Source organism: Euwallacea similis, chromosome 4, assembly GCF_039881205.1.
Source record: "Euwallacea similis isolate ESF13 chromosome 4, ESF131.1, whole genome shotgun sequence".
Classification (NCBI taxonomy): domain Eukaryota; kingdom Metazoa; phylum Arthropoda; class Insecta; order Coleoptera; family Curculionidae; genus Euwallacea; species Euwallacea similis.
This window is the reverse complement of record NC_089612.1, coordinates 1,534,554-1,557,865: the sequence shown is the minus strand read 5'-3', so window position 1 is coordinate 1,557,865 and position 23,312 is coordinate 1,534,554. Positions and strand designations below refer to the sequence as shown.

Genomic DNA, 23,312 nt, shown 5'->3' with positions numbered 1-23,312 from the left:
GAATCCCTCGATTTACCTTTAACTATAACCTCACTTCCCCTTCTCACTTTTTAAACACATTTTAAAACAGTTTGGCAATGATTGAATAAGGTGATTTATGTCTCTGTTGACCGTATGGCATAAAAGTAGAATAACACTATAATCCAGCGTGACATAACTTCTAGGTCACACGTCAAGACGCCATTTTATCATCATATATCTGACATCTCTCAAAATGGAAAGGTTAGTTCGAATTAGTAAAATAACAAAAATATTTGTAATTTCACCAAATATTTTTGTTATTTTACATGGAATTTAATCATTATTTTGAGTTTTTACTACACAAAAAGTGTAATCTTCCTTTTACAATGATTTAATCAATATATTGTACAAATGTGCCAGATCGCAAAGTGATATCTTCCACTCCTCCTGTCCCAAGCAGCTTGAGCTAAAAATATTGGCCTATAAATTTATCCTTTTATAAATAGGAAATTGTCTGTGATCAGTATTTTATAAGTCAGCGTCTCCAATGCAATCTCATTACTAATTACCTGCAGCTCTTAAGCTACTCAACCATGCCATTTAAGTTGAAACTTAAAAAGTCTCGACACTACAGTGTGGTATCAAAAAGCCTCTTTGTGATATCCGTGGAAATATTGGATGGAACCAATGTGGAATGCACTTTATCTTCTGAGAGCACTGGGCAAGATTGTCTGGATATTGTTTGTCAAAAATTGGGTTTGAATCAATTGAAATTCTTTGGATTGCAATATGTGAGTTGTCACAGCGAGCATAATTTATGCTGGTTAGAACTAGACAAACCAATGAAGAGACAGTTGGATAAGCATGCCAGGGCTCTCTCTGTTCATTTACGAGTTATGTATTATGTTACATCTGGTGTAAGATTGATTACAGATGAAGTTACAAGGTAGGTATCCCAATAAGAAGTGATTTTGTGTGAGTAAGAAATATTGTAGATATCATTACTTTCTACAATTAAAGCAAGATGTAATAGAAGGTAGATGGTCATGTACACCTCAACAAGCTATTGAACTTGCAAGTTATTGCATGCAAGCTGAATTTGGTAATTTTGACTCAGAAAGACATACTGGGCTGTATTTAAAAGAGTTTCAGTTATTCCCTAAGGTAATTTTAATGTCTAGAACAATCATTAGTCAGGATTGCAATATGTGGGGATCTAGTGTTGTTGTCTTTAGAATATATTCTTATATGTAATTTTAGGCCTTTACTGACCCAATTACATTAGAATCATTGACAGAAGCTGCAAGTAGGCAACATGCAGCTTTACATAATCTTCCTCAAAGTACTGCAGAAGAGTACTACATTTGTGCCTGTCAAAAATTAGAAGCATATGGGGAGGAAGAATTCCAAGTAAAAGAAAAAGAAGGAAATATTGTTATGATTGGAATAGGTTTGACTGGGGTGTCAGTTGCTTATGGAGAGAGAAATTCTAGGCATTTTGCGTAGGTTTCTGAGTTCAACATTAGCAGAAATTTAAATTAATTTTTTGTATTTTTAGATGGTCAGATATAAGTAATGTTATAAACCATAAAAAGGAGTTTATAATTGAGTCAGTTGGAGGTGTGAATAAAGTGGAATTTTTCTTTCCTGACGTGGATAGTGCCAAAAATGCCTGGAGATTTTGTGTTTTGCAGCACATGTTCTTTAGGCAGTATGAAATGAATAATGAGATTGAATCAGACAACAGGAATACATCAGATCCTCCTGCCTTTCAACAAGCAGAAGTAAGTTCCAAAATTCGTATTGAGTAATATTTTGAGCATCAATTTAATTTCATTTATTTCTTCATCTGCATACCAATTTGACGTGGCAGTAGAACACGATTGCGTGTAAAATTAGATTCCTTGTAATGAAAAATTCGAACACTGAACATATGATTTTTGCAGTTAAAGGTTTATCAACTGTTGTGGGTATGAGTAAGAGTTTGTCCGACTTCAAACTTATACAAATGTGGCATAGATGTATGGAGTGTCTTAGCAAATCATTTTAATTTGAGTAATTTGCTGTCAAATTGATTAAAACTTTACTGTTCCCATTTTTAACAACAAATGAGTGTAATTCTAAATATCCCATTTTATCACCAACAACAATGAACTATTACTATTACTATTGTTACACTACTTTATATTTCTATGGAAGTTAGTCTGCAGTTAAAGTTGACAGCACATTAATAATTTAGTTCTTAGAACCAATTAACATTAAACTATCAATAAAAACAAAGAATCTGACCAATAGTTTTTCTAGTTTAGAATCTAGTCTATTAATTCTATTTCAACGTTTCTATAAAAATTATTTTGCATTTGAAGTTAATATACATTAACAATTTGATCTTTAATAGTTGTTTTAAAAAAAGATTTTAACAGAAACATATAGTACAAAACAAAACATTTCAGGACCCCCGAGAAATGGAGAGTTGCGAAGATATCACTTATCCTTCTCAGCGCGACACTAATTTCTCCTCTCAAAATCTCTCTCAAAGAGCGCAATCCACCTCTTGCCTCGACTTACATGCCTCCTCTGATCGTGAAAACCTCCGTAGTTTATTGCCCTCCTATCGTCCGGCTCCCGACTACGAAACAGCAGTTCAGCAAAAATACCGGAATTCTTCGAGTGCCTTATTACCGCCCAATGAACCCCACACCATGATCTATAGTTCGCAGCCAGAGATACATCAAAGTGATGCTTACAGTGCGCATCTGCGCTACCCTGATTTAACCCATAACACTTTCGAGCAAAAGGGAATGTATCCGGGCTTTGTAGAGTCCCCCCCCTTTGTTTATGGTAATGATAACAGGCAAGTGAACTTTGATAATGTGGGAATAGTTCACTTGTATAATAAACAACCACCTCCGTATCCTGTGAATAGGATTGGATCGAATTCTACCCCGGATTTAGCAGGGATATCACAGCAAGCTAAATTCCCTAATATGTTCGTTAACAATTTGATTAGTGGGTCCAGTCCAGATTTGGTTTCTAGCGATAATCGCTTTGTTAAGCGCGTAACGTATCAAGCTGCAACTGCACATCCCATTCACAGATCTCATAGCTATTTACCACAGCAGCAGAGCGCTTACGAGAATGTAAATTCGATGTTCAATAATAATTTTACAAGACCACAACAGGCTTTGATAGTCGAGAATCCTAATGTTACTAAACATATCAAAAAAGTCTATGATGAGCATGGTAACATAATCTACTGCCTGCCGGCAAATATGAAGCAAATATTACAGACAAATAAACTGCCCAATAACGGCTTTGTGGTGATGCGCAATCCCAAAACTTTAGTCCCGCACGACGCTCAGGTATCAAACCCTTCTGAACCCATTTACGAAAATCTACCAATGACATGGCAAAATGATACAGAAATGCGCAGCCGTGCTCAAAGCATTCACTCCGCCCCTGATATCAGTCAAGTCGTGAATCATTCTTTGGTGAATGCGCTTCAAACACAGCTGCAAACCACCGGTCTTAACCGCAGAGAAAATGTCTACGCCAACATAGGAGTAAACGTGACAAACAATGAAGCAGAAAGCAATAAACATGACCTTGTCGAGCCCAACATCTCTGCTCATTCGGACAATTTAGTCATCGCGCATTCGAACAACAATAAAGAATCGTTTCGAACAAGCAGTGTGACAATAAGCAGTGATAAGACCGACAATAGTATTGTAAGTGCCGGTTCGTTCAGTAACGTCGACGAGACAGTTTCGAACGCTAGTCTAAACAGCTCCAGCAGTAAAACAAAAAAAAAACGGTGGGGTTTATTGATGGGCAAAAAGTCGGAGGTGAAAGTGAAAAGTGCGACATTAAAGATGGAGAAGAAGAGAGAGGATAAAGGACAGGGCAGCGCAAAACATCGTTGGTCCACCGGGCAGCCCAAATTCAATCCGCTACCACCCTCCATTAGCAAGGAAACTATGGTAAGTTTCTGTTTTGATTTTTGTTATTATGACAAAAAATAATAACATTTTTGGTGCGGAATCTTCCTCATTCTCTGAAGCAGGAATCTCTATTTTGTTGACAATCTTAGGTTTAAACGTGAGTTTTTTTAAATTCAATTAACTCCGTTTTTTTATGATTGCGACTTATTAACAGATCTACAGGTGAAAACTGTTATTAACAAAATCAAAATCGTCTTAAAAAGATTATAATAACCAATTAATTTGAAGATTTGTTTAATGACAACCGACGATTGTTAGTCATTAATATTTATTCTATGAAAATGTTACAGTTTTAAAAAATGCATATACCATATGTTTGCAAAAAATACCTACTCTATGTGGTGGCAACGGAAAGTGGGTACTTCGTGTTACTTTTTTATTATAAATACATATTATGTTATTAGGACTTTTACATGGCCATGTTTTTCTATCTTTCAATATTAATTCAATGTAAACACAACATTTACTGAAAGTCCTCCAAATTTTCTACATAATTGATTTCCTTAACCTCATACCGCAAATCTCATTAATGATTCTTGTCATTGAGTAATTGTCGCTTTAACAATCGGACAAGGTAGGTCTTAATTGCTTTTTCTTATTGATCGTTTTCTTTTTAATGGAAAATGACTATAATACTTTTAACGTGAGTAACCAGATAAGATAATTTGTGCATTAAAATTGGGAAATGTGTAGACATTTACATTATTGTCGTTTACTTGCCTTTTCTGCTCACATGTGTACTTGCATTCCGCAACTGTTATCGCGAATAAACTTGTTAAAACTCGAATAATTTCCTTTTTTACTTAGTTCAATAAAAATATTTATTTTATTCGTAATAGGTTTGCGAAATACCATGATCGTTAAATTGCTTCTAAAACGACGAAATTCAATTACAATATTCTGTTTGAAACGATTATTTTAAGACAGTATCGGAATCGCTGAGAAAAAAATCCCCCACGATAACTAACATATGGCGAATTTAGGCACTCGCATCAGTGCGCATTCAGGCCGGTAATGTAGCCGGAGAAATGTATCTGTATACTGTGTGCGTAAAGCTACATATAATAATATATTACCAAACTTCATAATAAAGTAAGGACTATTGAACAGTCATTCTTTTTGTCACAATGAGTACGCACTGGTACGGAAGTCCGAATTCGCTATAAAGGGTACAAAGTGGCTACTAAGAGTAACATCACTCTCACTGCACATGTACAAACATCAAGACCTTGACTGACAATAACAATTGGTCCTAGAGCTCATTTTGAATACCAAAGATTTTTGCTGCCGTCATCGGTACTGCTTTTGTAAACCACCCTCTATATTTAATTACATAATTAGGTCTGAAACGCAAATGCTAGGCGTATTGAAATATGTATTAAATTTCATATTTTTGTCGGTCTTAGCGGTGACATCAGTTCGTCCTCAATTTCTTCAAATTCTAATTCCAATTTCAGTGCCAACTGCTGGAAAATAAATTAGCGGACAGTCAACTTTTCTTCGAATTTGACAAAATACCCAAAAAGAAGGACAATGCCGATTTTGTGACAGCTCTCCTTCCTGAAAACGCCATATTTAATAGGTTTAAGGACATTTTGCCGTATGAAGACAACCGACTGAGACTGACGCCCTCAAAGGGCAACAAATACGGTTATATCAACGCATCTCATATTACTGTAAGTATTCTAACGAGACTAAAAATCAGTGTGGCGTCGAAGTTTAAGAAGGCGGCCACATGTCAGACTTAGATAGTTTGACGATAGTCGAAATAAAAAATTTGATTTAGGATGTATAAGTTTGAATATATTTTCCAGGCCACCGTAGGCAGTAAACAGCGTTTTTACATAGCAGGCCAAGGGCCTACTAGGGCGACGTTGCCGTACTTCTGGCAGTGCATCTGGGAAGCTGAAGTGTACCTCTTGGTCCAACTGACGGATCACACGGAAGATCTCTCTTATTTGCCCGATGCAGATGACAGATGCATCAATGTGGGAAAAGTAAAATTTTCATGATTTGCCACTTCATATGTCACGGCTATCAATTTTTGCAGGATTACCAGGTGTGGTGGGAATTCTCCCAAAAAACCGGCTTTTGTATTACGAGTAAAATAAGACTGTGCCAAGTGGTTTCACGGAGATATCGCACGATGTGGCATTTACACTACACGGATTGGGGCGACCAGGGGTGTCCCAATTCAGTGTCGCACTTTTTAGGCTTTTTAGAGGAAATGCAAAGCGTTTACCAGCATTCAATGAACGAAATCCCACCGGGACATAATAAAAATCCCCCCATTTTGGTACATTGTACTGCAGGGGTGGGAAGAACGGGACTGACAATTCTCAGTGATTTGTTGCTGTATACAGTTGATCATAACCAAGTACGTGTATCAATTAATTTCGCATTAAATGTAATTGAGGCATTTTTCTTCACGATTTTCAGGAAGTTTGTATACCGGGCGTTGTGGGACTTCTAAGGCAGCAGCGGCCTCAAATGGTGCAAACGATAGCCCAATATAGATTCGTTTATTCAGTGCTCATACACTACTTGAAACAAACGAGACTTATTTAAGCGAATCCATTCAATACCGAGGCCATGTTTTAACCATATTGTGTGCAATTCTGCATGTTTGTTTTTATCTTTTTTGTAATTAAATGAAAATAAAACTGAGATTATATGATTTGGACGGCTCATTAGTTTTATAAAATTCGTTGCTACATAAAAAGTGATGTAGTTCGTCAAGGAATATCGCTAAGGAATCCCCTAAATAACTCATTTACGACGAAATCCAAGTCAAAACTCTGATGAAATAACGACTGCGTAGCATAACTTGCTTTACTTTAAAAAACAAAATTTACTTTTTCCTTTACCTTGTTTAGGAATAATGTGTAATTCCACCACTCTAACAACCCTTATCTATGTGTGAGACAATATTTCTAAGCAAGGTAAAGCGAACAATACGTCTAAAACGTATAAAACATATTTAGAGCAAAATTTACGTTTACATTATCATCAAATGGTGAAGTCACGAAGTAAATTTTAGAAAAGAACATTTTCAGTAAAAATATCACTTATCTATGATGAAGCTGTGAAAAATAAGTCTAAATGTGTTTTAATGTAATAGGTAATTCGCGGTTAAACCAACAATTTTTTTCTAAACACTGGTGAAGTTGCGCTGTAAAATTCTACAAAATAATTTGGCAGAAGCTCCTATGAACTTATGATACAGTATATGAATTTTTTAACCACAAAAATTAAGTGTACTTTAAAAAAATATTGTGAACAGCTCTCTGGCAAAACGGTGAACAAGGAGTATGGCATTTTAAAAAACACGGTAAAAATGTTTCTAAAATTGATTTTCAGCAAAACCTAGGAAAAAACTAAATTTTGATGATGAGCAAAATGAAATTTGAAATATTATATATTTATTTTAAGGATAAAAGATCGAGATACCGACAAAATTATGAACGCCTGGTAACATGTTAAAAAAAATTACTGCCTAAAAAAAAGACAAAAGCCATAATGAAGGTGCAGAGTAAATTTCATATTAGGGCGTAAATTCGGGGAGGAATCTTTTCTAAAAAATTGCAAACATTATCACCCACTGACAATAAACAATAACTGATATTATCGAAATAGTTTTATTAAGTATTCCAATAGACAAAAATTAATTTTTTACACCTTAACTTGTAATTTAACAATTCCATTATCTATCTAGAACTCTAGTATCACAATACGATAGAAGAAATAGGGCACACATACCTATCTTTATACATAAATAATTGCTTAAATAATTAACCTTAGAAGTAAATAAATTGATTAAAAAGTAGGTAAAACTTCCACTAAAGCAAAAACATTCCAGCAAAATATACATATAAAATAGGTAAAAAGGTCTACCTAATAAAATTTAAGTATACGAATTGTCTAGAGTATTTAGGGATTAGGATGAACGTACAGCAATTTCAAAAAATATGGGACAAATAACAGAAAGTTGCGCTTTCAAGCCACAATGTGGCCGCCTTTTCTATCTATCCTTGTTTCATTATAATGTTTGGTAATGGGTCAAACACACAGACAGCTTATGACGGCTTTTTTTGTCGACCTCTGTCCAGTCAAGATCGCGCTATTTTGAAGTCCTTTTTTTTATCAGAAAAAATACATTTTTGAGACCCCTTAAATATCGCTGATGTCTGGAATGTTGTATTCCATTCTGGCCATTGTTATGTCCACTTGAAGTCGAATATATGGTTAAATTTGACTCAATTTAAGCACGAAGATTAAGTACCCACATTTCGAAGGAAACTTAAGCTCTGCATGATATATTTATTCATCAAACAACCACCTCAGGTCTAATAAGTACCTTCACAGAAGTTATATGCCTACCTATACAATTCAAATAAAAAAATTACCTATTATTGTCAATTGAATAGATTTATTTTCTGGGAGAAATAGTTTAAACTTGGAATTGTTAGCGTTTACATAGAAGAAGGAATAATAAACATAAAATTAGCAATAAAATTACAAAACGGAAATCACAAAGGAGAGAGTTGACAAAGTTAAGCAAAAAATTAGATTTCGTTTTGAAATGTGAATTAAAGCCATCATATGCAACAAACGGATAAAAAAAGTCCTTTAACTTAATATAACCATGTTTGGTTACAGTGGCTGTAAAATCACTTTTTGCAGGTGCGTAAGTGCGCCTACTTCATAAAAAAAATAGAGTTTAGAGAAACGGCACTGATGAAGCAGGCGCTTTTACATACCTGCAGAAAAGGATTTTACAGTCAATCTGAGCAAAAATAATTAAGTTATTTATTCATTTATCTCATATGTTGACCTTGACTCACATACTTCATATTCACTGTACGTACCTATTTCTACGCAAACACTAAGAATTCAGAACTTATATTATTGTCAGGTTTCTGTGTATTTCCTACAACCTAAACACCTTCGCAAGATCACTCGTGATTTAAACCACATTCTTTAGTATTCGCAAATAAAACTAAAAAAGGAAAAACTTGGAGATTTGCCAGGCTAAACAAGTAAAATAAGATCATCAATAGGGGACCACATTAAAAGCCTCAAGATTTTTCACCCTTCTTGATCCTCTTGGAAAAATTAAACAATTTCCTTTTCTTCTTTTTCACTTCGCCCTCCTCGATCAGAGAAGAATCAGTCGAGCAAATGTCGTCTTCTATGGAGACCGTTTTTTTAGGAACGATTGAGGTCTCTTGAATTGTAGCAGGGCGTTGTTTAACTGTTTCTAAAGTGCCCTCTGAGGAGCAGGGTTTGGTTTTGGGAATTTCCTCAACGTTGATGTCTTGGGTTAGAGACCTGGTGAAGATTTTTGTCGGTTTGGCGCTGATATTCGATTGACTGGCCGATTTTACATGATTGCTTGAATGTAGAGGTTTGGTGACTAGATCTTCAGGGAAGGAGCTGAAAAATACTCCCTGTGATGCTGCAAGAAGGTATCATAAAACTTACATTCCACCAATCTGAAAGGAGAAATCTTGAGACCTTGATTCATTAGCGTTCTCGTCCTGTTTCCCATTTTCGCTTTCTGAAGTCTCATCTTCATTTAGCGAAGCCATGTGTTGAATAGGAATTTCCGAATATGAAGGAACTGAAAACGTTTAGAATATATATCTCTGACGATTTTAGGAAGAGATTGATGATAACATTGACCTTGTACAAATGATTAAAGGGCAAAACATACGGAGTGTTCTATTTAAGTGGTAAGAGAGTGTTAAATTTGGGAAAAGATGCCATTTTTTCGGAAAACATTAATATGTCAATTTCAGCATTAACGAACGAAGTCTAAATCATCAAAATGACGGAATATACAGCGTTTTCAAAATATCAGAATAGTAAATAATTTTGCAAAATAATCGAATATGGGAATATCTCATCATGGCATCCAGACGCCCATTTAATATGGCAACTGAGAAGAACGCGATTGTTATGCATTTATAAACTCTTTGAGAACAACTTAACCACGCAATTAAAATACCCAGTATAATATAGAAAATCTACTAGTTTGTCAAATATAGTATAAAAATCACATATGGCATTACAATTAAATAAATATATACATTACTGTGACAATGACCTCTAAAATGACGGAATGAATTGATGCATTGATCGCAATAATAACAACTAATGAATTACATACCCCAAATTTACATTTAATTCCATCATTCAAAGGTCACTGCATGTGGAGTAACACATCTGCACCATCTACTGCTATGCAACCGACAACACATTAAATTCCTACAAACGAAAACCAGTTCCACCACTACAAGGACAAGCACCAATCGTCAGGACAGGATAATTTTCCTTTTATATTTGATAAGTGTGACTACTTGGAAAACCGCGAATTCAATTAAACTGTTTGCAGTTATTGAAACGAACCATTCCCAATTAAGTTGTTCAAACAAGATGTTTTAGATCAGTGTGCACGTTAGCATTCATCTGATACCTCACTGATTATTGACAAATATTAAGTTTTATTACAGGCCATAAGATACTGAAAGCATTGCGCTTAAAAGGGAAATTGGGTCGCATGAACATACGGCTTTGCCAAGGCAAGTGAGGACTAAAAAAATAAACTAGCACTACAACACAAATATATTTGCTCAGAAATAGGCAATTATAAGTATAACTGATGAAGAAATGCGTACTAGAGCTCACTATATAATTAGTAAATTAAAATGAAGAATAAATTAACAAAACTACATTTATTCGGCTTCCTCATCACATGAAATTTGCTTACCTAAACCGTATACAGATCCAGTTTCGTCGTTAACGTCCAGATCGTCCATGCTATTCATTCGCACTGAAATTAAAACAAAAAAAACGTGCAAATAATTAGAAATAGGGGCAAATAAATCAACCCACCACTGAACCCATTGAGGCGCTCCTGCTTCTTGTAAAGGGCAGTCTCTAAGCTCTGTAGACCCATGTTTACAGTGATAGGAAATCCGCACAAAAGCTCAACTTGACGCCACCGATGAGTGCGCTCTTGTAACTCATAAGTGACTTCATTTAAAGCACTTCTTGCCTCTACTATAGCTCGATCTACGTCGTCTATGGCTTTACCGTGAGTTGAAACAAAAGCTCCCACAAGGCTGGATCGTTTTTTCCGAAGTTTTTCACACTAACAGAAAAGATGAAATGAGAGTCATTCATAAGAACTGTATAGGGTGTTTACTGTAACACAGGTTCATTCTCTCAACCATAATGACGAAGAAAAGTTTATACTTTTTAAGTTCAACGACAAATTCAAAATGTAATAATGCCTATAAAATTGCTCTTGATGAATATTTGAGAATTTCACCAAGTTTGCTCTTACAAGTAAAAAAAATCCCATTTATAAAACGAATTGAAACTCGACAAAATTGTTAATCTGACTTGTCGGATTCAACCTGTTTCTGCCTCCTCAAAGCCTCAAGCCAGTCAATGCTAATATAATGAGCAAACAGCTAATTGCGTATTTCTCGCACTTACCGCCTCTCTGGCTTGCTGCAACTGCTTCTCTGCAGCTGCTCTCTTCTTATCATAGCTCTTCTGCTCCAGTTCATAAGTCAACTGTAGCCATTGCTGCAGCCCTGGAGGGGCCAAATAACAAGTGTTTTTAAAGGCCGCCTGTGTTAGCTCCAATTGTGTCTTCAGCGACTTTATTTCCTCTTTGTAATGAGTAATGTCGCTCTCCGAATAAGCGCTGGTTAAACTGCTCATGTCCCCTTTGGAGTCCTGCAGCATCCTTTCCAGGTTTTGCTTCTCGCAGATGGCGGCGTCTTCCGCCTGTTTCGCTTCTTCCAGTTGCTTTTGCAGCTTTTCCAGAACTTCTTCCGAGTTTTGAAGGCTATCCATGTCGCGGTTCATGCGGTTCAGGTGGCTTTTAAATTTTTTGTTTTGCTGATACGCAAGCCAGCCACCCAACAGGACCACTACAGCCGAGAGAATTAGCGTGATGTCCTTCCAGGTTATCCCTTCTGCAGACAAAAAAAATGCAAATATAATGGAACTTAAAACCACGAATATAACAAAAAAAATTTAATACATATATCTACCATTAAGCGACATCCTATAGACGCAAAAAAAACCTCATAAAACAGGTGATTAGCGGCAACATTTGACTGTGTATTTGCTGTTGTCCGTTACATATTCCACACACGTTATTAATTAGAGAGTATGAATTAGTTTACCTTTTGGCGGTCCGAAGAGAACAACGTCCATGGCCTTGAGCGAGATTTTCTGCTTGTGAATTGGATCCTTTATACCCAGGATGCCCAAGTAGTTCCCATTATTTACAGCCAACCTGTGGAAATGGTATTTTTGCACTTACCAACAGCTAACAATGAGATGGGCACCTTCATTAGCAGCAGTTTTTTAACGTATTTGAATAATACATATTGTTATATTGAGTTTCTACACAGTACCAAAAAATTTAAGGACAGACTACTTGCATCAAAAGACGACAAAGACTTAACATGTATAAACATATAATTTGTGAATGTGTTATTTCAGAGATACAGAGTGTTACAATTGTTTAACTATTCTCTTTAAGGTGAGTACTACTCTTAAGGACTATTTATACTACATGAGGTCTCAATTGGTACTGAAAATCTATAGGATAATAGAATAGTTGTTTTGAAATCAGGTGTTATCTTTTTCAGCTTTTTATACTCCAAAACATGCCTCCACATACTTTAAGCACCATTTGTAATCTCATATAAAATTTAGGTATCCTAAGGACATACTTATTCCAACTTGAACTGAATATATTGTACACCAGAGAAGCACAAAAAATTCTTGAGGTCATATGCTTGGTACTTCAAGTTTCTACCGTAATTCGGGTTATTTAAAACATTATATTTTATCTTCTCATCTTTAAATTGAAATATTTTTGATACTTTTTGAAATCATTTGTAACAGATAAAAACTTTAAAATTTTTTTCATTAATAGTCTTTAACAGCTGTATTTTTTTTAATGAAAATGGTATAGTGCCAGTTAGGTAGTTGAAAATTTTATTTCTTTTATGAAAGTTACACTACATTGTAGCATACAAATATCAAATTGTTCATAATTTATTAAAATAACAATTAACCAGCACTGATTCATAGACCCATGAGTCAGGACAATTTGAAAATTTGCCTGTAAGGGGCTCCTCCTGAACTTGTTCACTAACAGGAAAGTAGTTTTTTGAGCTGTAACTCTATTAGATAACCTACCACAAAAGGCCCCAATATGTATATAGTAAATTTCCAAAAATAGTTTTACATAAGGTCAAAAATTTGTGATCTTTGAATATTATTATGTATATAAAACATCAACAGGGAGAAAGGCTTAATTTCACAAAACTTTTCAGTAGTAAAATTTATGTTTAGGGCATCCCAAGTACAAATGAATATCACTTACTTAAAACAAAGTAACTTTTGCATATTTTGAAGAAACACAAAAAATCGTTATAAGAAGGTAAGTGTTGCTTTCAATGGCTCATAGGTTTTACTAGGATAACAGTTTTCTTATAAATAGGAGAGATGAGAAAGAGAGACATAGAAGAAATTTTTGGTAGAGAAATAGCTTCTGAAATTCTTATATACCTAATGAGACATACATACACATGGAGCACAAAAGACACATTAAAAGTGGAATATTGAACATGAATATTAAAAGGAGTTAGAAACTTACCTGGGTAAATTAGCTCCCTTAACTTTGTGTAAAACAAAATTAGGAACATACTGTGGTAAATGGACATTATTAATAAGCCACTCTGAGGTTTGTTCCACAGTCCAATTATGCACCTCCGATCTCAACCAGGCCTCCCATAATTCTTTTACTGATATATGCATGTCATTATTTTTGTGGAAGGCCCTTTGCCTTTTTTCTGTTCCAGAGTCATATTTCAGCTCTTCTTTTAAAAACTGTAATAAAGCAGAGAATGATTAGGTACTACTTACAATAAATTTAGTTTAGAGAATCACATTTGAAAAACTTTAAATCACAATAACACCTAATAAATTATTTATGAAACTATGATATTATTTGCACTTCATCTGTTCAAATATCCCACAGAAACTAATGTAAAAATTCGAGTTTTATTAAATACACTTACATCATCAGACTCTGCAAAATCAATATTGCCATCTGCATCATCATCCAGTTGTTTATGTAAAGTTACAATTGCCTCCAAACCATGCTTGTCGCTTGCTGCCATGGAAAGACAGGCAAAGTCATCATAGCTACAGCTATCAAAGGCATGAAGCTGGCCTGAAAATTAAACCCTATTTTATTACCACTTTTTCTGGTTGTTTTGCTGGTAACGTACTTTCGGCAACTGAATGGAAATCGCTGGATGAGGCAGTTCTTTGAACAGGAGGCACTCTGGGAGAATCTCCAGTGGCCTCCAGTTGGATATTGGTGGCACCAACGACTTTTACACACACATTAAGCACCAATAAATAAATTATCGTTTTATTAATCATTGTTTAGCCTTACACAATGGAGAAATGGAATTTTAATGTAACATTTTCGTGTAATTTTATCGATATGATTTTTATTAAAACTAAAACTTTATTGACATTTTTTAGGACGTAGTCGCCATCCCTTTTGACGTTGTCACTGTCAATGAATATTTTTTCTTTCCATTTACCTATTCTGACTGAACTAGCTCTATCTTTATCTTAATACCTATGTGGAGAAAGAATAGAATATGTTGTTGATTCGTCATTTGTCCTTTTAATTGGACAAAAATCAGCTGATTTCTATTTTGTTGATGTTGATTTAGAGATAATTAAAAATAAATAAACAGGAGTAAGTAATTAATAATAAAAAGAAGGAAAGAAAACGACCGAAAACGTGATTAAAAGACCAATAATGAACAATTTCTGCGAAATTCTTTAATTTGTAAACTCAGATTTCATTGATTCCCAAAAAAAAAACTCTCTGAAATCAGTCGGAACTTTTCCTATCAAATTTCAAAACACTGAATCTTGAAATATCATAGTTGTTTGTGAGAATACCTTTAATATACACTCAGCAACATGTCTTATATGCTAGCGCATTTACATAATGGATGGCAAGTTGATCAAGCCATTTTATCTGAAGAGGATCGAGTTGTGGTAAGTAAGGTTTTTTCCATCGTTCAATTTAATTAACCAACCATTTGAGAATTGTACAGTAATACTATAGTAATAGCTAGTCTCTTCTTTATAAGAATTTGTTTTAGGTTATTCGTTTCGGTCATGATTGGGACCCCTCATGTATGAAAATGGATGAAGTGTTGTATAGTATTGCAGAAAAAGTAAAAAATTTTGCAGTTGTTTATTTAGTAGATATCACAGAGGTGCCAGATTTCAATAAAATGTAAGAAATGTTCTCATAAAATCAAATTTAAACTGAGGTTATACATTGTTTTTAGGTATGAATTGTATGATCCATGTACAGTAATGTTTTTCTTTAGAAATAAACACATAATGATTGATTTAGGCACTGGAAACAACAACAAAATCAATTGGCCCCTTGAGGATAAACAGGAAATGATTGATATAATGGAAACTGTTTACAGGGGAGCTCGTAAAGGAAGAGGTCTTGTAGTGTCTCCAAAAGATTATTCAACTAAATATAGATATTAAATTTTTGTTTTGTCTTTTGTGGTTTTTGGAAATATGGTTTAGTTGAAATCCTTAGAATTTCTTAATTTTGAATCAATGATATTAATTTACTATATACAAAATAAATGTTCCTAACATAAAAAAAAGATTCTTATCTGAATAAAACACCAAATTTCTGTCAACATTAAAAAGATAATGTGACCAGTTTGATTATTCTTCATGTCAATTTTAACCTAACAATAACTTCTCACTGGCAAAAGGATTTCAACAACATATGTAATTGTGCTTAGGTCAAGGATGTGGAAGATGTTTTAAGCATTTATCCAACCAAACATAATTTAGCCTCATTTTTCATCTGATACATTTTGTTTGTGTGTTGACTTTAATCACCATTTCCCTAAACAAAAACACTCAACACTAACAAATAAAATTCCTTGTGGTAAACGGTTAATAATTTTTATAGTTTTACTCATTATGCTTTTGTTAGGTAGTAATAATTTCATACCTACAAACAAAATTTATTTGATAAAATTTGAGGACTTATTATATTGTACACGACGCTAAAGACTAAAGATAGTATTATCTCTCTGAAAAAAATTCAAACTACATTAAAAATAAATAATATTTATTTAAATCCAAATATGTTTTATTTATGTACTTGATGCGTTAAGGTTTTCGTCTGCACGACTAATAGCTTTACTTTCATCTGTTGAGTCAGGAACTAGCTGAATTAACTCTCTTGATCCGAAAGTGTGTTTAACTGAAATAACAAATCGTAGAACTGAAAATTATGAGTAGAAATAACACTCACTGGGGTCGACATTTTGCAGGTCATAAACGGTAAAATTACTTGACTTCTTGTCGCCCCCTAAGGCGATTACGAAGGGCGAATCTGGGCACAGTTCCAGGCAATGAATGTTCCCCATTTTGAACTCCTTTTCATTGACTAAACTAGAGAAAAAGATATCTCAAAATAAATTGTGAGATAACAAACAAATATCATACATAGGCAAATTTTCGTCGGTGAAATCCCAAGTTTTCACAGTTTCATCTGGCGATGCAGTCACTAATAAACCCGGGCATTGCCCGCTTATAGTCAAACCAGTCACTTCTTTCTCATGTGCAGTCAACGACCACAATTTTCCTGCAAAACTTACCTATAAGGAGAATCTTACTACAACAGGCAATTAATTAATACCTTTCCTACAGTCAAAACACTCAACACAGCCATCGCTAGTGCCTGCCAAAAACATAAAAGGTTGCAAAGGGTTCCATATCAACCTCTCAGCTTCGCCACTTAATCTCCACGTTTGGTGTTTTTCAGGGTTTCTGCAGTCAAATACACGGACAGTGCTATCACACCCTCCTGCATAAAATATTAATAAGTGATACATCCAAGAGTTTTAATGCAAATTTAAGTACCGGCCAATAGGGTTTGGCCCTCGAATTTGTGCCACTCCAAACACTGCACTTTTTCCTCAAAGGCTTTTATTGTGACATTGGGGGTTTGCGTTTCCATGTCCCATAATAGGATTGTTTGATCCACTGATCCGCTGGCTATCACATGTTCATATGTCTTATTCCAAGCTAATTTAAAAATATTTTTAAAGCAGGGAATTTTATTAATATTAATAATTCAACCTAAGGAAAGAACTGCATCTTTATGCCCTACAGCTTCTCTTTTCTTTTTAGTACTGGCAGGTTTGCCAAGTTTGAAAGCAGGTTCTATGCAATTCATGACATCTACATCCCAAACCTGTACAAATATATATTTTCACAAACAATATGAAATTTTTTATGGGATTGAATTACCTCAATAATGGGAGACATAGCTCCTATAGCACAATAATTGCCTTGGGGCTGTTTTGGCTCATAATTCAACCATTCTAAACATAAAGGAAATGTAGGCAAAAGTATGTCATGATGAACATAAAATGACTCATCTTCTTCATTGTAAACTGAAATACAAATTTGTTGCAGACAGCAGCAATGGATGTTTTTTTATTCTCTCACCATATACTTCTAATATACTAGCATCACCCTCTACATGACCTACCAAAATCAAATTGTCTGTAGCCTTTATGAGGTCATCTTCCTTTTCTGAGTCATCAGACTCAGAAAAGTGGTCATCAGCTTCAGCAGGTAATTCAGCTAATGAGTGTATTCCTAGTGCCTGCGCCGCATGATGGCCATCTAGTGACAGTAAAACAATAACCAAGAATTCAACCTCAGTATTGAGATATCAGAAAAGATAAAAGGCCACATTAAAGATATTTAAAATATTATTATACAGAAATTAACAAACAAAATTCTATGTTCCTACTAAAGTTGTTTGAATTTTAATCATTTTAGAATTTTTCTTTCAATAGAGGCATTAAACTGGAATTTGACTGAGAAGCAGATTATATGCACAATTTAATCCATGCTCTGAGAATTCCAAGCACTGAATATTGAGCTTTTTTTAGAATTTAATTAGGATCACTATATCTTCCATAATAATTTAATGAAATTACCATCTTTATCATAATCATTGAAATTAAATTCATCTTCAGTGGAGCCCACCTCTGCTTCCATGGCAACATCACCATTGCTTTGTGTCGGATTGCCTGAGATACTGAAAATTCAATATGATGAATAATTGAAGATTATTTACCCCCGAGAAATACAAAAACAAATTCTTGTAAAGCTGGAACATACATATTTATAAGACATCTTTAAGTTTTACAAGTTTATTTCTTATATGCAATTGGATGGGTTTTTTACCTGAGTTTTTGCTTTGTTTCATTGATGATTTGAACCAATTCATCTTTTGACAATTGCACCTAAAAAGAAATGAAAGTATTAGGAACTACTTAATCCTGTATACTGCGTTAAGGCTTAGCAAACCTACAGGTGTATTGAATAAGTTATATTATTTTACCTTTTAAAAAACACAGAGTTATGAAGTACTATTGTTATCATTTTATGAGAAGGAATGAGAAACATAGCTACATATGAAAATTGAAGTTATATAGTATTGATATTATGTTGCTGCTATATTGAAGAGGAAACTGAATATTTCACATAGCCAAATTCTTAGATAGCTTTCAGTTAAACTGAAAATGTTATAAACATCCATATTCAGTTAAATAAAATAGTTCTGTGTTTGAGGGAGCACCTTTAATAAATGCAGGTTTGGCCCACCAAGCCTTGACAACAAATGTCTTCTTTAGACCTTGAATACCTTTGACAGTGAGATATTTTGGTGTACAAAAATTTCATTGACAATCTAATCCTTATTCACTGCTATGATTGAAGGATGAAGGGCACTTGGCAAGTGCTTGCAAGTAATAAGTTAAAGGAACGATATGAGGATATTGAGGTCTCTATTTTGATTACTAATACTTACATTAGTGGGGTTTGTGCTTGCTACTCCACGTTTCACCCATCTGATGCAGGGTACGAAATTTACATTGCTCTCTGACTCGTTCTCCATATTTATTTATTTTCTCCCGAAGTATAACTACCTTAAAGTATAACTCCCTGAAGTGGGTTACAATTTGTAAAAGTATTTATATTACTTCTTAATTAATGAAATTTTTTTAAATATTTATTAAATGTAGATCAAAAAACGTGGAAACTATAGCTATAATTAAAAACCTAAAAGTGCTCTTGAGATAAATAATCTCAGTGTGCCACACAGCATGTAGCCCGCTTTCTTTAAATGCATATAATAAAAAAGGAAAGTGGCATAGTCGGAGTGAGCTGAACTTATGGATATAAATTCACAAAAAGCATGTGCTAAAACGTCACTGTCAATGTTGATGTCCGTGATCAATGATTCAAACAATAAAAGAAGAGTCACCAAATTAACGTTATTAAAAGAAGACATAGAATACGTAGCAACATATGGTAGACAAAGGTGGAGCTAGTTAAGGTAAAATTTAAGATGTAATCTCATCCATCATTGGTGTGTGGCGCCTGTCCTTGACCTTGGGTCTGTCATTCATTATTGAATTTTGAGTTTGGGATAGCTTTTCCTGTTTTTAGTAAATATTTCCAAAACGCATTATAATCGAGTGTAAAAATAATGCTTATAACGTATAATCTATAGTCTAGAGTATAGGATATCTAATGGCAAGGTGATTGCAACATTACTAAGAAGATATGCACTATTTTAGACTCCTCACATAGCCCTTTGCCCTCTTGCTTTTATTGTTATTAGGTAAGTAGGCATCAATGGATAGAAATAATTAGGTATTCCTTTGAACATATATTTTTTTAAATTAGCTGGTTACCAACTTATATCTGTGATGCAAAAGATAGAAGCTCTGTATATAATAGCAATACTTATGTATGCCCTTTTGAGTCTTAACTTAAAAAATTCCACACTGTTAATATTCCAGACCTACCCCATCAATTTAGTTATAGTTATTTAATTTACTTACAGAGCCTCTGAGTCCCAGATATAGTTAAACAAGTAATTATGAAATTATCAAGCAAATTACATTACTTCCATAACTTTTCTCTATTCTTACTTTTTATTTAGGTTTGCTCCATCCTTTTGTTCGTGTTTGATTTTTTATTTTGCATGATACTAGAAGCTTAATACAACTATTAATTCACATCTATACTTGATTTCATACTATATGATTACATAAGAATAGAGCTCCTTTTCTTGCCAATTCAGCTTTGTCATTATTTAGTAACACTCCTATTTGGGTTCAGTGAAATGCTTTTTAATGAGTCTTGGAAAATAACTATTAAAATGGAGTCCCATTATTTACCATTTCACAGCAAATACAGATATACAAACAGCCAAACATGTTGACTTTCCTTGCTCCTGTAATTGTCTAAAAATAACATGTTTAATATAAAATCAAAGCAAGTTTTCTACTACCTGCTTACTATCCTTTGTACTTCAAATCCCGTCATTGCCAGAATTTCAAATGTTTTATTGATTAGACACAAAGTAGTATGCTTAATTGCATATTTGTTTATAAATATTTTGGCCTCTCTATGAGTTAATTTTTTATTTGTAAACCTGCCATAAACATGTCTTTTAGTAAATACCAATAAACCTATTTTTATATGTATTAGTAATTTTGGATTTCAGTAAAAATATTACTATAGTGTTACCATTAGATAATCCAGGATGAGAGTAGTAGCTTTAGTTAGCGGAGGCAAAGACAGCACCTTTAACATGATGCAGTGCATCGCTGCAGGGCACACTATAGTTGCCCTTGCAAATTTAGTTCCTCACAATAGAACTGAAATAGATAGTTATATGTATCAAAGTGTGGGTAAGAACAAAGATAAACTTCTGTAATAGTAAAACTTCTAGAAAACTGTTTTAGGTCATGAAGCCATAGATTTAATAGCCCAGGCCATAGATCTACCTCTATTCAAAAAAGAAACTCTGGGAGTCTCAGTGAAAAGAGGTAGAACCTATGACCCCTGTGAAAATGATGAAGTCGAGGACCTTCACTCCTTACTACAAGACATACAGAAACAAATAGAATTTGATGCAGTCTCTGTAGGTGCAATTTTAAGTGATTACCAAAGAGTTAGAGTTGAAAATGTGTAAGTGTATATTTCATTTATTTATATAATCACATTAATGGGTTGATATAAATTAGGTGTATCAGACTGAAGCTCACACCACTGACTTATTTGTGGCAGAGAAGCCAGGAGCAGCTATTAGATGAAATGTTGAAATGTGAAGTTGATGCTATAATAATCAAAGTTGCCACTTTGGGGCTCGAGCCGAAAAAACATTTGGGACGCAGTTTAAGTCTTCTTCAGCCACATTTACTGGCGATGCATGAAAAATATGGCTTGAATGTGTGTGGGGAAGGAGGAGAGTATGAAACTTTAACCCTTGATTGTCCATTATTTAAAAGTCGAATCGTTGTGTAAGTTATTAAGTGGAAGATTAAATGGAACAAGAACTTGCATGGATTTGCAGTGTGGATTCTGAGGTCGTAATGCATCAAAATGATCCAGTAGCCCCAGTAGGGTTTCTGAAGTTTAACTCTTTGGTTCTGGAATTTAAATTACCTCCTCTAGACTTACATGCTAGATTAGAGGGTCTTCCTTTGAAGGACAGTTATGGTTATGTCAATCAAAGCGATAGTGAAGATGAAAATTTAACTCATCATCATAATCTTGATGAAGTAGATTCAGATGCGTCAGGGGATTGCTCACTGGACATTGATTTTAAATTGAAATCTCGGCTAATACAGCAGGAAAACTATGGGTTTAGCAAAGAGGGTTGGTTGTGGATTGGAGCCCTTCAAGGCAATTCTACATCCTCTAGGGTAGCACTAGAAGAGGCAATAAGTAAACTAAAGTGTAGGTATGCATTGGAAATTGGCATGTAAATTGCTTAATTTTAAACCTAATGGGTGCTAAACCAATTTGGCTTTTTTGTAGCCGTTTTAGAGGCAAATAACCATTCAATAAAAGATATTTGCTCTGTTACTTTATATATCAATGATATGTCTGAGTTTGTACATTTAAACAAAGCATACATTGATGACTTTCCTCATGTGAATCCGCCCTCAAGGGCATGCGTGGAGGTTCCAATAAATAGCCCTGTCATCATTGAAGCTTTGTCCTGGAAAAATTCCTCTGAAGAAAGTAAATTTGAAAGGTTCGATTTTGTCCGAGTGCGCTTTCAATACCTATTTGACGTTCTTATAGACACACAATGCACGTCCAAAGCATCTCCCATTGGGCCCCATGTAATATTGGACCATACAGCCAAGCTGTTCATGTAAGGGATTTTATTTATTTGGCAGGGCAAATTGGTCTTGTTCCTGGTAACATGCAAATGATTCCTGGAGGGATCAAAGCACAAAGTAAATTGGTAGTCAGGCATATTGATAGAGTGCTCAAAGGAGTTAATTCAGGGATAAATGTCCGAGATGTAGTTCAAGTACGGAGAAATAAAAATAATGAATTTCAGTATGATTTTAAAGGAGTTTTTTCTAGGGCATTTGCTATGTTACTCATAGTTCTTATATTGAGGTTGCTAGGAAGCATTGGGAGACCAAAACCAATAATGCAATTGTTGAGTATGTGGTGGTAACAGGGTTACCACAAGGGGCTCTCATTGAGTGGCATGTTTGGGCACATAAGTACAATAACCAGTTTGAATGTAAGTATTTTAGTTCTATTTGAAAAAGAGTTGACAGAAGGGTTTTCAGATGAGGAAACTGGAAAATGCATAGGCAGTTACTCAATTTGCCTCTTCAGGCGTCTGAATTATGAAAGCAATGTAGCTGCAATAATTTGTCGAATTGAGAGTGCGGGATCAGATGAATTGTTTGAAAACGATGTGTTTAAGGAAACTGTAGAGTATTGTATTGACAAACTGAAACATGGACATGAAAGTGATTCAGAATGTGTCTATAATTTGAAAGTGTTTTTTTCAGTTGTGAAATTTGAGGATATGACACCGCTGCAGGAGATTTTGAGGAAATTCGCAGAAAATATGTGTTTGGTTTACACCTTTGTGCCGGTTGTTAAATTGAAACATGAACATACATACCTGTCGATATGTGGAGTGCGCAATTAGTGAGATTAATGTAAAATAAGCGTCATGGCCTTAAAGCGTTGAAGAGAGTTTGTTACTTTATTAACAAATATTAAATATTATAGTCAGATAATTGATGTACTTTCAATTTATGTGTTTTATTTCCCGAATGGTAAAATTTTTTAAAATATGCTGGGAGTAGAGAAATAGTTTTC

The 23,312-nt window shown here is 34.4% G+C and overlaps 5 protein-coding genes and 1 long non-coding RNA gene across 8 annotated transcripts; 3 read left to right on the top strand and 3 right to left on the bottom strand.

Annotated features, from left to right (window-relative positions):
• Positions 1 to 196: 196 nt before the first annotated feature.
• Pez (protein tyrosine phosphatase non-receptor pez) lies at positions 197 to 6,642 on the top strand. Its single transcript, XM_066388733.1, has 9 exons — positions 197 to 907; positions 957 to 1,125; positions 1,222 to 1,463; positions 1,520 to 1,745; positions 2,415 to 3,941; positions 5,420 to 5,638; positions 5,777 to 5,959; positions 6,013 to 6,339; positions 6,402 to 6,642. Exons 1-9 carry the CDS (start codon positions 555 to 557, stop codon positions 6,528 to 6,530), a joined length of 3,375 nt encoding a protein of 1,124 aa, XP_066244830.1. The 5' UTR covers positions 197 to 554; the 3' UTR covers positions 6,531 to 6,642.
• Positions 6,643 to 7,584: 942 nt separating this feature from the next.
• Stim (stromal interaction molecule) lies at positions 7,585 to 14,564 on the bottom strand. Its single transcript, XM_066388930.1, has 9 exons — positions 14,294 to 14,564; positions 14,081 to 14,235; positions 13,657 to 13,889; positions 12,170 to 12,282; positions 11,469 to 11,956; positions 10,860 to 11,118; positions 10,735 to 10,797; positions 9,447 to 9,585; positions 7,585 to 9,398 (listed from the first exon to the last, which is right to left on the bottom strand). Exons 1-9 carry the CDS (start codon positions 14,448 to 14,450, stop codon positions 9,041 to 9,043), a joined length of 1,965 nt encoding a protein of 654 aa, XP_066245027.1. The 5' UTR covers positions 14,451 to 14,564; the 3' UTR covers positions 7,585 to 9,040.
• Positions 14,565 to 14,758: 194 nt separating this feature from the next.
• On the top strand, positions 14,759 to 15,604 carry Dim1 (thioredoxin-like protein Dim1). Its single transcript, XM_066389185.1, has 3 exons — positions 14,759 to 15,086; positions 15,194 to 15,330; positions 15,386 to 15,604. The coding sequence occupies exons 1-3, from the start codon at positions 15,009 to 15,011 to the stop codon at positions 15,597 to 15,599; spliced, it is 429 nt and encodes a 142-aa protein (XP_066245282.1). The 5' UTR covers positions 14,759 to 15,008; the 3' UTR covers positions 15,600 to 15,604.
• Positions 15,605 to 16,187: 583 nt separating this feature from the next.
• On the bottom strand, positions 16,188 to 19,145 carry nclb (no child left behind). The gene is made up of 11 exons (XM_066389184.1): positions 18,967 to 19,145; positions 18,342 to 18,400; positions 18,092 to 18,192; positions 17,592 to 17,771; positions 17,391 to 17,536; positions 17,220 to 17,334; positions 17,001 to 17,165; positions 16,777 to 16,944; positions 16,584 to 16,722; positions 16,390 to 16,529; positions 16,188 to 16,338 (listed from the first exon to the last, which is right to left on the bottom strand). Exons 1-11 carry the CDS (start codon positions 19,051 to 19,053, stop codon positions 16,229 to 16,231), a joined length of 1,410 nt encoding a protein of 469 aa, XP_066245281.1. The 5' UTR covers positions 19,054 to 19,145; the 3' UTR covers positions 16,188 to 16,228.
• Positions 19,146 to 20,198: 1,053 nt separating this feature from the next.
• Positions 20,199 to 23,251, bottom strand: LOC136408257 (uncharacterized). 3 transcript variants are annotated; one of them, XR_010752067.1, is made up of 4 exons: positions 23,113 to 23,251; positions 20,697 to 20,827; positions 20,466 to 20,638; positions 20,199 to 20,410 (listed from the first exon to the last, which is right to left on the bottom strand). It is a non-coding gene; the product is annotated as an uncharacterized lncRNA (long non-coding RNA). The 3 variants fall into 3 exon arrangements; XR_010752069.1 differs by having other exon boundaries at positions 20,466 to 20,601; XR_010752068.1 differs by lacking the exon at positions 20,466 to 20,638 and having other exon boundaries at positions 20,206 to 20,410.
• LOC136408256 (uncharacterized) lies at positions 20,713 to 23,245 on the top strand. The gene is made up of 8 exons (XM_066389131.1): positions 20,713 to 20,860; positions 20,915 to 21,140; positions 21,197 to 21,472; positions 21,526 to 21,911; positions 21,993 to 22,212; positions 22,263 to 22,497; positions 22,554 to 22,719; positions 22,769 to 23,245. The coding sequence occupies exons 1-8, from the start codon at positions 20,713 to 20,715 to the stop codon at positions 23,137 to 23,139; spliced, it is 2,028 nt and encodes a 675-aa protein (XP_066245228.1). The 3' UTR covers positions 23,140 to 23,245.
• Positions 23,252 to 23,312: the final 61 nt, after the last annotated feature.

What these genes read in the sequence shown, in the direction of transcription:
- Pez (XM_066388733.1), top strand. Translation starts at nt 555, where the DNA reads ATGCCATTTAAGTTGAAACTTAAAAAGTCTCGACACTACAGTGTGGTA. An exon ending in AGTTTCAGTTATTCCCTAAG is followed by an intron (nt 1,126 to 1,221) that starts GTAATTTTAATG and finishes ATGTAATTTTAG; the next exon opens with GCCTTTACTGACCCAATTAC. An exon ending in AGAAATTCTAGGCATTTTGC is followed by an intron (nt 1,464 to 1,519) that starts GTAGGTTTCTGA and finishes TTGTATTTTTAG; the next exon opens with ATGGTCAGATATAAGTAATG.
- Stim (XM_066388930.1), bottom strand. Translation starts at nt 14,450, where the DNA reads ATGATTAATAAAACGATAATTTATTTATTGGTGCTTAATGTGTGTGTA. An exon ending in GCGCCTCAATGGGTTCAGTG is followed by an intron (nt 10,798 to 10,859) that starts GTGGGTTGATTT and finishes TTTTAATTTCAG; the next exon opens with TGCGAATGAATAGCATGGAC. An exon ending in TGGATCTGTATACGGTTTAG is followed by an intron (nt 9,586 to 10,734) that starts GTAAGCAAATTT and finishes AAACGTTTTCAG; the next exon opens with TTCCTTCATATTCGGAAATT.
- Dim1 (XM_066389185.1), top strand. Translation starts at nt 15,009, where the DNA reads ATGTCTTATATGCTAGCGCATTTACATAATGGATGGCAAGTTGATCAA. An exon ending in CTGAAGAGGATCGAGTTGTG is followed by an intron (nt 15,087 to 15,193) that starts GTAAGTAAGGTT and finishes AATTTGTTTTAG; the next exon opens with GTTATTCGTTTCGGTCATGA. An exon ending in GTGCCAGATTTCAATAAAAT is followed by an intron (nt 15,331 to 15,385) that starts GTAAGAAATGTT and finishes CATTGTTTTTAG; the next exon opens with GTATGAATTGTATGATCCAT.
- nclb (XM_066389184.1), bottom strand. Translation starts at nt 19,053, where the DNA reads ATGGAGAACGAGTCAGAGAGCAATGTAAATTTCGTACCCTGCATCAGA. An exon ending in CAAGCACAAACCCCACTAAT is followed by an intron (nt 18,401 to 18,966) that starts GTAAGTATTAGT and finishes ATTTCTTTTTAG; the next exon opens with GTGCAATTGTCAAAAGATGA. An exon ending in GTGTTTTGACTGTAGGAAAG is followed by an intron (nt 16,723 to 16,776) that starts GTATTAATTAAT and finishes TAAGTTTTGCAG; the next exon opens with GAAAATTGTGGTCGTTGACT.
- LOC136408256 (XM_066389131.1), top strand. Translation starts at nt 20,713, where the DNA reads ATGAGAGTAGTAGCTTTAGTTAGCGGAGGCAAAGACAGCACCTTTAAC. An exon ending in TTATATGTATCAAAGTGTGG is followed by an intron (nt 20,861 to 20,914) that starts GTAAGAACAAAG and finishes AAACTGTTTTAG; the next exon opens with GTCATGAAGCCATAGATTTA. An exon ending in GGCAATAAGTAAACTAAAGT is followed by an intron (nt 21,912 to 21,992) that starts GTAGGTATGCAT and finishes GCTTTTTTGTAG; the next exon opens with CCGTTTTAGAGGCAAATAAC.